The sequence below is a fragment of the Daktulosphaira vitifoliae genome, unplaced genomic scaffold, assembly GCF_025091365.1.
Source record: "Daktulosphaira vitifoliae isolate Bord-2020 unplaced genomic scaffold, ASM2509136v1 Scaffold_3, whole genome shotgun sequence".
In the NCBI taxonomy this organism is placed as follows: Eukaryota; Metazoa; Arthropoda; class Insecta; order Hemiptera; family Phylloxeridae; genus Daktulosphaira; species Daktulosphaira vitifoliae.
Window position 1 is genome coordinate 43,233,172 of NW_026099574.1, and position 15,881 is coordinate 43,249,052.

Sequence of the window (15,881 nt, forward strand, 5' to 3'; positions counted from 1 at the left end):
AATTAAATCTAATGTAATATACATTAATCTAAAAAAAAAAAATTTGACCTCTGGACTTGTCTTCATGGTAAAAATGGCTACCAAATGCTATTTTGTAAAGTTTGGCTGGTATATATTTCTGTTTAGCTTACAATGTCTTCGTAAAAAAAGTGAAATTCGTCAGGTTATTCTTAAAAAAATTTATAATTTACAGGGACGCCCAAAAACTAAAAACATAAGGAAGTAAAAAATTAATTTTTTCCGATTGAATAATTTTTTTATTAAATTGTGAAATATTTTTTTAATAATCATGTTTATTTTTAGTAACATCTTCATTAGTGTGACGAATAGAATAGTGTAACATACCCACATTTTCTTGAAAAGGGCCCAAAATGCATATGTATTCCACAATTAAAAGTAAATCATCTCCTGTCCCTCTAAAAAAATTTAGATATAATATACAATTTTTAATTAGTCTAATAATAAGTATTAAAAAAAAAACAAAAATTAGAGAGTAACAATATTTTAAAGAGGAAATCGACCTAATAACAAACATATATATATAATCCTGGATAATAGTAAGTTTATTTTTTTCAATATCTGAGTTCGATTAACTAATTGGTGCAAATTATTTATTATATATAGAAATTTCATATACAAATAACGAAAAAAACAACTTTTCCTATTAAGTTTTTATTTAAAACCCTTCCTAGTATTTATAAGAGAGATTTAGAAATGTAATAGTTTAATACTCCCCTTAATTAAATAAGATTTAAAATTACAAATTCATTTAAAATTTTTCTTAAATTATTTCAATAAAAAATTTTTTAATATATTTATTCAAACTTAAGTTAAAACTAAACGCCATAAAACAAAATTATTATATTATTCTTGCAAAAAATGTATAAGTGCGACTTTAAACTATCATATACAAAATAACCCATCACTTTTTAAAATTTTAATAGCTTTTGATCTAGTAATTATTTTTCTTTACATTTTTTAAAAATAAATCTTACATTATAGACTACGTTGAAAGTATATTTTTTGTAATATGTTTATAATAAGAAAGAAATAATAATACAATTTTGTAACCATTATATTGTAAAAACTGTTTTACGAGTCGATAATAACTTTAGAATAAGTAATTAATAAGTTATAAGCATTTTAATAAATAATAAATAATAAATAGAGTAGTTATTTGATGTATGTGGATTAAGTTCGTACTAGTGTATACAGGGTGATTTTTTTATCATAACCCACTCAATTACTTGCAGAATAATAATAATTTAAACATTTTTTTTTTCATTATCTTTAGTTACATATTATTTTTGAATTTTTAACTATGTAATACTTTTTAAGTTCATCCCTTATGCCTTGGAAGGGGGTCAACTTTGTTTTTTTAAATGGTAACACATATTTTTAATTTAATAAAATGTTTGAGTTTTTAATTTAATAGTAAATGGCATTTGAATTTTTAATATAACTTTATTAGCTTATTAGATATAAACATTTAAAGTTTCAAAATTTTGAGTTAATATACATGTATAATACACATGGGATTGTAAATACAGGTAGCTAATTGGATTTTTATGACATTGCTGTCTCAGTCACGGATTGTTTATTATCAATTATGATTATCAATAGATATACTTTCTGTATTGTCAGTTAGTGTATTTATAAACTCATAACAATGTGCCTTACTACAATTGATAATAACAATGCTGTGTACCTGCTAATATCGATGTTATAAAAAACCAATTAGCTACCTGTATTTGTAATCCCTTGTGTATTATACCTGTATATTAATTCAAAAATTTGAAACTTTAAATGATTATATCTAATAAACGAATTAAGTTATATTAAAAATTCAAATGCCATTTACTATTAAATTAAAAACTCAAACATTTTATTAAATTAAAAATATGTGTTACCATTTAAAAAAACAAAGTTTACCCCCCTCCAAGGCATAAGGGATGAACTTAAAAAGTATTACATAGTTAAAAATTCAAGAATAATGTGTAACTAAAGATAATAAAAAAAATAAATGTTTAAATTATTATTATTCTGCAAGTAATTGAGTGGGTTATGATAAAAAAATCACCCTGTATATATAATACTCAATTCGCCCAAATATAAACTATTCTATTTAGTAAAATGCTTAAAATTTAATATGTATATTATTTCAAATTGCAATATAATGTTAAATGACAAATGAATCAAATATATTAATAAATTCCAATTGTATTTATTCTTGTGTTATTTATTCTAAAAAGCATTAAAACAATTTTGTCAGTCACAAATATTTCTTAAAAAAAATAAAATAAGAGTAAAAAATAAAAATATAATTATAGAAAGTCTACCTTATAAAATGAACTGACTATTAAAAAATATTTTTATTTGATTATAATAAATTTCATTCTGAAATTAAAACTTCCTTTTAATTAAAAAATATGATTTTCAAAACTGTTTTGACAATCATATTATTTAATGTCACACTGGTAAAATCTGATAACAAACAAAAACATTGCAGTTATTCTAAATATATGTGGAACTATTTTAAACTTAATGAACATTATTTGTTACAAATGTATAAAAATATTGAAATTTATACTGAAGAAGATTTAAAAAAATATGGACGAGCTATTCAAACTCATGGAGATGTTGTATTATTAATGATTCAAGATCTAATGAATATTGATAGTCATCATTTTCCATATGACTTAATGTCGGTAAATTTGTATTTAAACAATAATTCTGGTTCGATAAATGTAAAGTATAGATATGAGACAAGTAATAATATTGGATATAACAAAGTTTTTCTTGGTATACAAGGTTTAAGATTACAAAATTATTCTATGATGATACAGTTAGAACGTTATATCGATTCTTATTGTTCTAATGATTTATTATCACAATTTGTCGAATATCCTAACAATAATATATCGAATGATTTAAATATTGATAAATTAAACATATTTACAAATGATTTAAGAGAAAGAATGATTAGAGAAATAAATCCTGGAAAAGTTGAAATATGTAAAATAGCATTATACCATNAGAAATAAATCCTGAAAAAGTTGAAATATGTAAAATAGCATTATACCATCCTATAAATGTGTTATTTTACAATATAATGTCAATTGATTCTGATAAATATTTAACGAAAGGTACTGAATCAAGACAACATCAAGAATTTGTCTATGGTAAACCCAAAAATATTTTAGACCTACTTCGATTTGCTCCTCTTGATATACAGTGTACTGATGACACTAACTTGACTATACATGATATATTTCGTTTTGCTAATTATCAATATTTATCCATTGATATGAGAGCATTCCAAATACTTTTACTTGGTGCATCATTTTATCCTGTTGGAATACTTATAGCTAACTACGTACATTTAGTATCTGAAATAATTCAAATTGATATAAATCGCCATAATAACATAAAGAACGATATTTTTTCTATAAAATGTTTGGGTGAAAAAATTAAGATAACGCTACAAAGTTTTATCAATTTAAATATTTTCGTAGAACCCGCAAAAAATTTTCTTAAATCCCTCCTTAATCATTTATATGTGATTATATATTGGTTTCGTGGCTTACGTTCTATAGAAATAGAATTACCAAATGAAATCTTAAAAAAATTAAAAGATTTTATGAATGATATGATGTTAAAGTTCAATATAGAACCAGAAACAATTGTAACAGAGAGAAATCTAAAACACATACATGACATTATAAGAGAAGAAAATCATCAAATTCAAATATATGTTAAAAAACTCAAATATAATGCAAATTCATTTAATTCAATTTATGTCATACAGACTGTTGGAAGGCTTAATACTAAAGACATTAAATACATTCTAACACCAAATTTAATTGGTAAGCTTTAATATAGTAATATTTTACAATTTTTTAATTTGTGGACTCCTCGGCTTTATACAACAAAGCTAAAATATATTTCTTAATTAAAAGTATGATCTAAGTTAATTTATTCGATGTAAAATTCTATCAAATTTTTAAGAGACGACCACAATATGTTTGGATTAGCCTATGGTAATAATGATGATTCAAATTATAATAATGACGTATAAATAAAGTAATTTAACTTTAAATATTACCTCTTTTTATTATTTATAGATATTTTATGCTCAAATAGTCCGATAAATTATTGTAACAGTAATAACGATGAATGCGATACTAACGACAACAGTAGTGAAATTAATGTTGACGACCTAGGAAATAATGATGGTTTGGATGAATTCAAAACTGAAAATATTGAACATTTTAAAAATATAGCTTTTAAAAGAAAACAAAATGAAAGTTTGAATTTATTTATTGACATGAAGGACTTCCCTAAACATATGGTGGATTACTTTATTTGTTCTGAATAGAAAATTATATGCTCATACTAATATAGAGATTAGTATAAAATACCTTGTATTATATTAATACCCAGAAACTTAAAAACTACAAGGTTATCTAAATTTTGTAAGACATTCATGATCTTAGAATCTTTTAAATCTTTTTAAAGAGAAACGTTTAGAAAACTCTAAAATAATACATAATAAAGAAAATCCTTTTATTTCATTTTCTTATATAGTAGCCTTTATTTTTAACTTCATAATATAAGAGTAAAAAAATTACAAAGAAATTTAGTTTTTCTTTTTTCCAATCAACCATTTATCTTTTAGGATTATTTAAATATTTGGATTATAAATACAAATTTGGTTAATTTGGTTTTATAATACCAGTGGCAGCAATTATCTGTTTTAATAGCCCATAAATTATACAAAATGATTAGTATATCAAAAACCACTCGATTACCCGCAAAATAAATAATTGTAAGTTGATTTTCGTATAAAAAATGTAGTAGCTATCCAAAAAATTAAAATATTTATAAGATACAGAAAATATATAGCTCAAGAAAACAAAATCTGAAAATGGCCAAATTGAGCTTAATCAAGAGATTGAAGGCTTAAATTAATAATAATCTTCTTATAATTCGCTGACGTCGACGATGCGGTATCAGGTATGGTCATCATGAAAAGTTATTAGCGTTAATGACGGCGGTGCCCTGGTGTGGTATCAGTTCACCCCCTGTCCGGTCATGCAACACTGGAGCCGGTGGCGTACATTTTCAACGACATAAAGAATTCAGCGAATACTTGTGGAGGTTCGTCGTCGGCCGTGCGTCATTTGTTGGACCGCGGTGTTGGTCGAACCAAATATACGTAGTAGGGCAGCGGCTGGCATAGGTGTTGCGGGTATCACGAAGCGACGCAGGACTCTATCATGGATTACCTAAATTATTATTTAACATAAAATTTCAGATTTAAATGTAAATCAACTTTTATTTTTAATATTGCCATTTAGTTCTTAAATGTAAAAGCTATTTAAAATTAAAAATAGTTATTAAGTAAATTGGAATTATTTATTGACACGGCCCCGCGTGCCTTTATCAGCCGTCGCTCTACTATGAGTATTTATCTGACCAATACCGCGTGCCATACGCCACGGTGCAAAGTCCAGCAAGTGCCGGGCGCCCGACGACGATCCGTCGCAAAAGATACGTGGAGTTTTCTTCCCGTTGTCAATGTGACAACGTCGAGGATGTACGCCACCGGCTCCGGACGTGCCACACGACCGGACTCGACGAACCGATCCGCACCCGCGTACCTTCGCCATCAACGCTGCTAACTTTTTGACGTCCGAGATTCATGCCGGACACCATATCGCCGACGTCAGCGTAAGTGCCGCAATATTATGCGAAGATTATTGTTAACTGTGTCCGTCTTTTCGGTTTGTTTGGTTTTTTTTTTAAATGATCTGTTGTTGCTTATTAATAAACGGCCCACGGGTATTTGCCATCAAAACCAGTGTCGACTACATTATTACGACGTAAGTCGTGTCATTATTTTATATCGGATATTTCACAATATATTTCTAATAAATTAATAGAAAAATATATCTGGTTGCATCAAATAATTATTTCTTAATTGGAAAATCTTAAGACATTTATTATCACATGGAATGGATAAAAATGTTAAGGATTGGTTTAAACTTATAAGGTTAATTACTCAAATGATTGCAAATTTTTTAGAAGAGCAAAAATAAATGAAAATTACAATAATGACTAATGCTAATCACCACTTTTTTACAAAAAAAGGCTAATTTTTGCAATAAAATTGGCTCGTCATTTTTTGACACACGACAGAAAACATTTATACTTAATATTATATTATATAATATTTGAAAATATCAATTTCATAACTAATAACTTACAAAAAAAAGTCACAGAGTTAAGTGTAAACATTAGAATTTTAAACTTTGTGCTAAATTCATATATTTTCAATTAACAAAAAATTTGATAAGATAAACTATTGACTTATGACTTTAAGTCATGCTGAGAGTTCTTATTTTTTGAGAGATGGCTCAATAACTGAACCAGTTTTCTTATTATTCAAAACAATATTTTAATAAAAATTGCATAAATTAATAGAACTAATAATAATAATAATTTCTGTATTAATTTATTCGTGAAAAAATATTGCATTAGACTGTATTAAAATATTACGCAATAATCTATTGACTATTCAATAAGTCTATTAATAGTACTACGAGAGAGTGGGGCAAGTTAACGCTTGGGACAGGATAATATTCTTGAATATAAAAAATAATGTAATTTTTGCCAATATTTTATAGAAATATATTTAAATATACTAATCAAACAATGAATAATTTTTCGAAAATAATATCAATTACATATGAACACATTGTTTTATATCGAATTTCCACCTATTTTGCATAAACGACATAATAATGTTGATTTACATCATAAGGTTTTAACTTGAGTTTGAACAAATTAATTTACAATTTTTTTATTGAAATAGCTAAATGAAAATTTATTAATAAAAAGTATTTAAAATATTAAGATTTGTCTGGGTTTCTTTTCCTTAAAATTATAAATTATAAACTAAGTAAATTTAGTGTGCTAAGTAATTTCATATTTTCAATATTACGTAGAATTAAAATAAAACTATGAACCAAAATTTTAATCAACTAAGCTTTATGTCCTCTTTTTGAGAAATCCGTACTTAAATGTTGTCAAATATTTCATGAATTGTCTGAAAAAAATAAATAATAGACGTGGTGTAGGCAGTGGATCATTTAGTCGCCGCCTCAGCGCTGAGTTTCAGTTACGCTGTTTGCTGTTGGTTTTCAGATGGGTGACCATACGTGAACTTTAACAGTGACACATACATTGTCCCTTACTAGCTTTTTTAGCTATAACAAGGTTGTGTCAAGTCGACAGATGAAAAATTCCGTCATATCATTAGAATCAGAGCTGATTAAAATAGTTGGGATAAAGGCTATAGTGATGATGATTATTATTTAAATAATAGTAAAAAAATGTTTGACACATGTTTGAATATATTTGGGTATCTGATATTAAAAAGATTATTTAAAGTATTGAGACTAAAACTGATTGTTATTCATAATAACGGCGATTTTTTTTTAAATTAGAAAAGGATAAAAATTTGTTAAACCTAAATTATGTTGTTGTAATTCAGCTATGAGTAACACATGATATTAATGATTGTCCAAATAGTAATTGAAAATTATACGACAAACAAATCAATGACAAATATTTGATATGTAGTTCAGGTTTAAAAAAAAATTTTTCTAAGTATTCTATTTTTATCTTATTTATTTATAAATATACAGTGTGATTTTTTTATAATAACCCACTCTATTACTCTCAGAATAAATATAATTAAACAATTTTTTGCTTATCTTTAGTTACACATTATTCTTGAATTATAAACTATGTAATACTTTTTAAGTTCATCTTTTATGCCATGTAAGGGTGTCAACTTTGTTTTTTAAATGGGAATACATATTTTGAATTAAATAAAATTTTTGAGTTTTTAATTTAATAGTAAATGGCATTTGAATTATTTATATAACTTTATTCGTTTATTAGATATAAACATTTTAGGTTTCAAATTTTCGAGTTAATATACAATTATAATACACAAGTTATTACAAATACAGGTAACTATTCGTTTTTTATGATGTTGCTGCCACAGTCATGGAGTTTTTATTGTCAATTATGACTATCAATAGGTATACTTTCTGTATTGCCAGTTAGTGTATTTATGAACTCACAACAATGTGACATACTACTATTGATAATAAATGCTGTGTACCTGCGAATGTCGACGTGATAAAAACCATGTAGCTACCTGTATTTGTGTTCCTTATGTTTATATCTAGTAAATTGAATGGGTTATGATAAAAAAATCATTCTGTATATATATTTGTGTCTGTCACCACTTAAATTGTGAAAACACCCCAAAAATACTCCTAGTTTTAAGAATTTGAATTTATATGAAAATTAGTAATACATAAACGAAAGATTATGTTACATATTATAAGATAAAAAAAAAATTGTTTCGCCTACTAGTCTTCTATTTTCAAACGCTCTCTGAAGTAAACAAAACATGTTATTTTGGTAGAGAAAATTACCGTTTTTCGTGTTATAATTTTCGATTTCAATTTTATTTCAATTATTTGTGTCTATAATTTGAGTAAACTGTTTTGTTTTTTAATAATTACTTTTAAGGAATCACGGTAGAAACAATTGACATGTTCTCTAATAGTTCGATGTTATATTCTAGGGTAATATGTGCGTAAATAAAATTAAAACTATATTAAAAATATTATTAATTTAAAAAACCCAGCACAGGGGGGTCGCGGCACAGTGGTGACGTGGCATAGATGGATCAAGTATAATGATATCTGACAGTGATTAAAATCACTATTATAAAAAACGCTTCGATGCAAATCTTTAGATAGTGTTTAATTTTAAAAAATTGGTGGATTATTCCAAAAGCTTCATAAACTGCTAGTTCCTTATTAATATCCTGATTAAGATAAAGTATGTCGAATGAAAAAGGGATTATTAAAAAATAGTATTTCCCATAAAAAAATTATATTGATCAATACAATTTTCAATAAGTTATAGCATTATAATGTTAAAAATGTAAAAAATAAAATTGAGAATTTTCACACAATAATAGCATTTGGTAGCCATTTTCACCNTAAAAAATAAAATTGAGATTTTTCACACAATAATAGCATTTGGTAGCCATTTTCACCGTGAAGACAAAATAAAGTCCGAAATTTTTTTTTTACATAAAGTATATTACATTAGCTTTAATTTAATATATATAGAAAAGTGTCAGACTTTCCGGAACACTTTCAAAATTTAAGTTGAAAAAGTCAATTTTTTGTGAAAAAGTTGTCATTTTGAATCCCCCCCTGTAGGCAGGTAAAAAGTCAGATTTATAAAAAAAATATACCAAATGATAGGTAAAGACATCATGCATCTACAAAAAAAAGAATTATATTGATCCATACATCTTTCGAGAAGTTATAGCATTATAAAGTTAAAAATATAAAAAAGAATTTTTTTACAAAAATCGTATTTTTTTTATTAAGTTTAATGTCTGTTTTCACCATGAAGATAAAATAAAGTCCGAAATTTTTTTTTACCATGATAAAGTATATTACATTAGCTTTAATTTAAGATATATATAAAAGTGTCAGAACTTCCGGAACATTTTCAAAATTTAAATTAAAAAAATTAATTTTTTGTAAAAAAGTTGTCATTTTAAATCTCCCCTTGTGGGCAGGTTAAGGGTTAAATTTATAAAAAAAATATACCAAATAAAAGGTAATAATATTATGCATCTATATAAAAAAAAATTATATTGATATGTTCATTTTTAAAAAAGTTATGCCACTTTTAAGTAAAAAAAATTGAAAAAATTTCGAAAATAAGCGATTTTTAAATTTGTAATTTTTTTGGAGGTTTCCCCCATTTACGGGGAACGAGGGAATTTTTTTAAATTTTTAAGTGTAATGTCTTCGACTAGATACGATTTGTGATCTTTTGACGTATCATTGAAAGAAATCGGTTCGGTGAGAGCTGAGAAAAAGTGGTAACAGAAAAAAAAAAAAAAAAAACACATCTTAGTAAAACCAATACCTTCTCAGCTTCGCATCGAAGCTAAAACTTAAAAAATATTAAAAATATTTAACTCAAATATCACAAAAAAATTAATGAAAAGTTGCGGATACGTATTTCGGAAACAATGTTACCATTATCATTAAATATGTACGTAACACTCATTAAAAAAAAGGTTAGTAAAAGCATTCAATAAAATGATAAAATCCTATTTACTAACCTAAATTTGTGCTCAATAATAATTAGATTAAATAAAATTATTGTAATTAAATTAGATTCATAATTCTTTAAATAAATTATAATAAAGCATGCCAGAATATTGAAAATTACATGTAGGTTAATATGTAGATTTAAATAATATTATTTTTTTTTTAAACTTAAATTTTATACTTTCTATAATTTTACTAAAGAAAAATTTTATTACTGAAAACTGATTACAAAAAAAGCGTATGAAAAATTAATTTTTAACAGTAACAAAACTGAACATTCATTAAATTGATAACTAAAAATAAAATCAAAATTATAAAAAAAAATAAATTCAAAGACGTTCAATCGATCTAAAGGACATTTTCTCTTTGTTTGATAATCATTGGTAGTTTCAGTGGTTATCTAAAATTTTAATTGTATAAAAGCCGTGTACCAAACACTCTCATCACATTAACTACTGGACCACCGTCAACTATTTTCACTGTATTTTTTTTTTCTCATCGTTTTGTTCTATTTCTGTTTTCCCCTTAAAAATCCCCTTATTATTATTTTACCCCTATTTTTTAAGACCTGGGGGTCTATTTTTGAATCGTCCGTTCGTCGAACGTATACGTTCGTTGATCGGACACGTTCCTCGAAATACGTCCAACGAACGGACACGTTCCTCGAACGGTCATGTTCGTCAAACGGATTCTATTGTTCCATTAGGTATACGGTCTTCTAGGTATTGTTCGATGAACATTTATGTTTTACGATTGTTTGCAATTTATTGTAATAACATAAATAAATATTTTGAAAATTAAATTCATATAGCTTGATTTTTAATATTTTAATATTTATTTTTAATTAATATATTACTTTTTAATAACAATAATTTATTACTAACACATGCATTTATAACTTGCTAATTTAATTTATTTGATGTGAATTTATTTTAAGTAATTCGCTAAAACTATACAAATAATTTAATTACACATATTCTAAAAAAAATATATCTACAATTGCATACATGTTAAATTAAAAATTATTAATACACTTTAAAACAACAATACTTAAATTTTCGAAAATAAAGTGTTACATATATTTTATATAATTTTATTTTATTTATTCATTTTAAGATTAATTGATATAATTTATAAATTATGTTACATATAAATAAATAATAAATTTAATAAGATTTTAGTTCTTAATTGGAAAAAATGACACCCTGGTCACGGTCTACTCCTAAATACGCCACTGTTTTGAAAAGTTGTTAACATAATAAACATATAATTTCATGAATAATTTTCACAAAAAACTTAAGGTAAATTTTCAAAAAATGGTTTATTACGAAGTGCAAGGATGCAACCAACAAAATAGTTGTTACACGTATTACGAGTTTTAATTAATATTACTGACTGAGTAATCATAATATAATATTATGTTTCAATTTATTTAACATATTTACTGAAAAATGGAAATTAATTTATAATAGTGAATATAATATTTTAATATTTTGTACTTTTTTTTTAGACAACGTAATATTTAAAACATAAATATTACTTTTTTCTGCACGTGTTCAAACAATAGGGGTAAAAATTTTTGAGTTAATATACATGTATAATACAGAAGGGTTTACAAATACAGGTAGCTAATTGGTTTTTTATGACATCGATATTAGCAGGTACACAGCATTGTTATTATCAATGGTAGTAAGGCACATTGTTGTGAGTTTATAAATACACTAACTGACAATACAGAAAGTATATCTATACTGACTGACTGAGACGACTGCAATGTCATAAAAATCCAATTAGCTACCTGTATTTGTAATCCCTTATATATTATACATACAGGGTGTTCAGTAAGTTAGGAAACAGTTAAATTGTTACAAACAATGAGTACAATAGAAATTCGTTTCCTTATTTACTGAACACTCTGTATCGTATAAGGGATGAACTTAAAGTGTTACATAATTAATAATTCAAGAATAATGTGTAACTAAAGATAATCGAAAATAAAAATGTTTAATTTATTATTATTCTGTAAGTAATTGAGTGGGTAATGATAAAAAAAATCACTCTGTATACAATGTATTTTATGGTTGCATTTTTCAAGTGAATTTTATTAAATAATGTGATTTTTGTTTATATTACTCAATTATCTCAAAAAAGGTCTCGCTGCATTTAATGAGATCGTAAACAAATATTATGTATCATTGATGCGCTGTAAGTTGCATTGAAATAATTTGGAAACTATTAGATAATAGTTCTATTTAAAACAATTTTTAATATTTAACTAAAAATTTTTGTTTGTAAATTTCAATCATTTTTTTCAACTAATTTATGTTTTGTATAACAACATAATTAATTGTAATAATATTTATTATAATAAATATATTTTTATTAATAAAAATATATATTAAATATTTTTTTTATGTTCATAAGTTAATAAGGAAATCTCACTCAAACATGAAGGAGCCTTAGCTCCCTATTTCCGATTATAGCTACTTCTACGAATAATTGATTTGTTTAATGAATTTATTTAATTAAAACGATTTTAATTCAAAATTATAATTAGGTAAATATGTTTGTCTAAAAGGTAAGTGTAAGGGTCAAACCTTTCTTTTGTTATTTATGACCGTCCGTTCAATCGACCGTTCGCTAACGGATGGTTTCTATTATCCGTTGTGACGAACGTTTTTTATTGTTTTGAACGGTCGTCCGTTCGATGTTTCATACGTTCCGAACGTGTTCACGAACAACGTTCGCCATATAAACCTATATAAAATAAAATCTGAACGTATACGTTCGTGAACGCACGATTCAAAAATAGACCCCCTGATCAGTGAGTCTATTTTTCAATTGTCCGTTCACGAACGTATACATTCAGATTTGATTTTATACTGAGTGTTCAGTAAGTAAGGAAACGGATTATTTTTGTTATTATTGTTTGTAACAATTGACATGTTTCCTTACATACTGAACTCTTAATATAGATTTATATGACGAAGGTAGTTCATGAACACGTTCGGAACGTATGAAATATCGATAGGATGGTCATTTTTAACAATAGAAAGATTTGGCCCTTATACTTAAACGTTTTAGGTAAACATGTTTACCTAAAATATAATTTTTAATTATCATCGTATTTAATTAATTGTTATATTAATTAATAATATAAAATAAATAAATAAAATAAAATTATAATATAAAAATATTTGTAGAACTTTATTTTCTAAAATTAAAATATTGTTGTTTAAAGTGCATTAATAATTTTTAATTCAACATGTTAAACGGGGATATAAAAGCCGTTAGACAACATAGTAATGTAACAGCAAATCAAGTCGCACATGTCCTTCTCGAAAATGGTAAACCTGAAAACAAAACAAAAAGAATACCAACGTACAAGGACAAAGAAAATAAAAGATCACTTATCCAAGCAGACTTTAGCAAAGAGGATTTAATAAATGCAATAAAACGGACGAAAGAAGGTAAAGCACCCGGAATAGATTTAATACAAACAGAATTAATAAAATAGAAATTGATATTGAAGTTTCTTAAAGAGTGCCGTAAAACATCAAAAATCCCAAAACAATGGCTAAAGGTAAAAGTAACAGCACTGGCACTTCATCTGGTCCCACTGCTTTATTTTTATTCATTGATGCCACAGCCTCCGATACCTCTTTCTCACTAATTAAATCTACCACTCCCTCATTCCACGAGATATCCTCTAACGATTCTTTTGGATACTCCTCATTCAGTAATTTTTCAAAATACTCTTTCCACCTTTTTTTCGCATCATCATCACTCCAGAGTACCCTATTATGAGCACTTTTTATACACCTTACATAACGATAATCTTTAAACCTTTTCTCTCTTATCTTTGCAAGTCTATAAATTTCTTTCTTGCCTTTGTTCCTAGCCTATCATATAACTCATCATACTTCTTTAACTTCGCCTTACTTTCTGCACACTTGGCTTCATTGCACAAGCGTTTATACTCCATCCAATCTTCTCTCCTTTTGCTCTTCTGCCATACTTAGAATTGCATTTTTTTACTTTATATGATTATTTGAACGTCCTCATCCCACCAACAGGTTTCCTTGTTTCCTGGCATTCTACTCCTATTCTCACCAACAATCTCCTTTGCAATATTCTTAACACAACTAGCAAATCTATTCTACACGGTCCTCTCTTTTATCGTCTTGAAAAACTCTTTTTAATTTTCCCCTTTCAATTTCCACCAACGGATTTTCAATTTTTCTCCCGTGTTCCTTCTGTTTTTGTATATTTTTTACGCAGTACACCAAAACTCCATTACCATCCAGGATTCTTTCTCCAGCCTCATTCTTACCGCTAAAACCATACCCTCCATGTACTCTTTCATATCCTCTCCTCTCATTACCTACATGTCCATTCATATCTCCACCTAACACCGCATCCTCATTGCCAGGTATCCCTTGCATCACCTCATCCATCTCTCTCCAAAACACTTCCTTGTCTATTTCATCACATCCTACTTGTGGTGCATAGACACTTATTACATTAAGCACTTTTTCTTCGAATATCAATTTCACGACTATAACCCTATCACTTTTCCTAGCTACTTCTACTACTTAATTTTTCATCTCCTTATCCATTATTATCCCTACACTATTCTTTGTACTAGACTTACCTTAGTATTTTACTTTATAACCCTCACTTATTTCCCTAGATTTCTCTCCTTTCCACTTAGTTTTCTGTACACAACAAATGTCAACTTTTCTCCTCTACAATACTCTTACTAATTCTCTACTTCTACCGGTTAATGTTCCAACATTCCAAGTACCTATTCATACTTTGTATCTATTTTTTTCCTACCTCATACACTCGTCCAGCCTAGAGTTCAGTGGTGATGTCCCTACACCGTTGACACTACAAGCGTTGGGTAGACCTGTACACATAACTGGTGAAACATCTACCGCACAAGTTGTCCGGCTGGTATCAAACACTTTATTCCTTAGGCCTTCTCTGTTTTTGACTACTTTCTGTTGTCCCCGCGTACATCCGAGATGGGACAATCCGCCTAAGTTTTGTTTAGGATTCCCACACTTTTTTGACAATAGTTTTTACACCGGCTGTCGACCTGACGCAACCTCATTAGTTGCCTCTTACGACTGGCAGAGGGGCCGTGGAAGTATTCTTAGCCTCTATCCACAGGGAAAATTAGTGTAATTAAATTATTTATATAATTATTATAATAAATTGCAAACAATCGTTTAACATAAAGTTTCATCGAATAATATCTAGAAGGTCTAATATACCTAATAGAACAATAGAATACGTTTGACAAACTTATACGTTGGTGGAAATATAGAATTTTGACCCTATACCAAATAAAACAATAAAATCCGGTCGACGAACGTATTCGTCGACACTTTCTACCGTATCTTCCAAATACATTTTGAAACGTATCCGATTTAGTTTAACTAATGAGATGCAAATTATTTATCATATATAGAAATTTCACATACAAATAACGGAAAAACAACTTTTCCTATTTTTTTTTTATTTAAAACCCTTTCTAGTATTAATAGGAGGGATTTAGAAATGTAATAGTTTAATACTCCCCTTAGTTTTAGTTATTATCGAGGTAGACATAATGCCCATGCACTGAGACCTGTTGGTCCATTA

General features: G+C 26.9%; 1 protein-coding gene across 1 annotated transcript; it reads left to right on the forward strand.

Annotated features, from left to right (window-relative positions):
- Nucleotides 1-3,042: 3,042 nt before the first annotated feature.
- LOC126900504 (uncharacterized) lies at nt 3,043-4,631 on the forward strand. Its single transcript, XM_050676268.1, has 2 exons — nt 3,043-3,866; nt 4,125-4,631. Exons 1-2 carry the CDS (start codon nt 3,113-3,115, stop codon nt 4,376-4,378), a joined length of 1,008 nt encoding a protein of 335 aa, XP_050532225.1. The 5' UTR covers nt 3,043-3,112; the 3' UTR covers nt 4,379-4,631.
- The last annotated feature ends 11,250 nt before the right edge of the window (nt 4,632-15,881 follow it).

What these genes read in the sequence shown, in the direction of transcription:
- LOC126900504 (XM_050676268.1), top strand. Translation starts at nt 3,113, where the DNA reads ATGTCAATTGATTCTGATAAATATTTAACGAAAGGTACTGAATCAAGA. An exon ending in TCTAACACCAAATTTAATTG is followed by an intron (nt 3,867 to 4,124) that starts GTAAGCTTTAAT and finishes TATTATTTATAG; the next exon opens with ATATTTTATGCTCAAATAGT.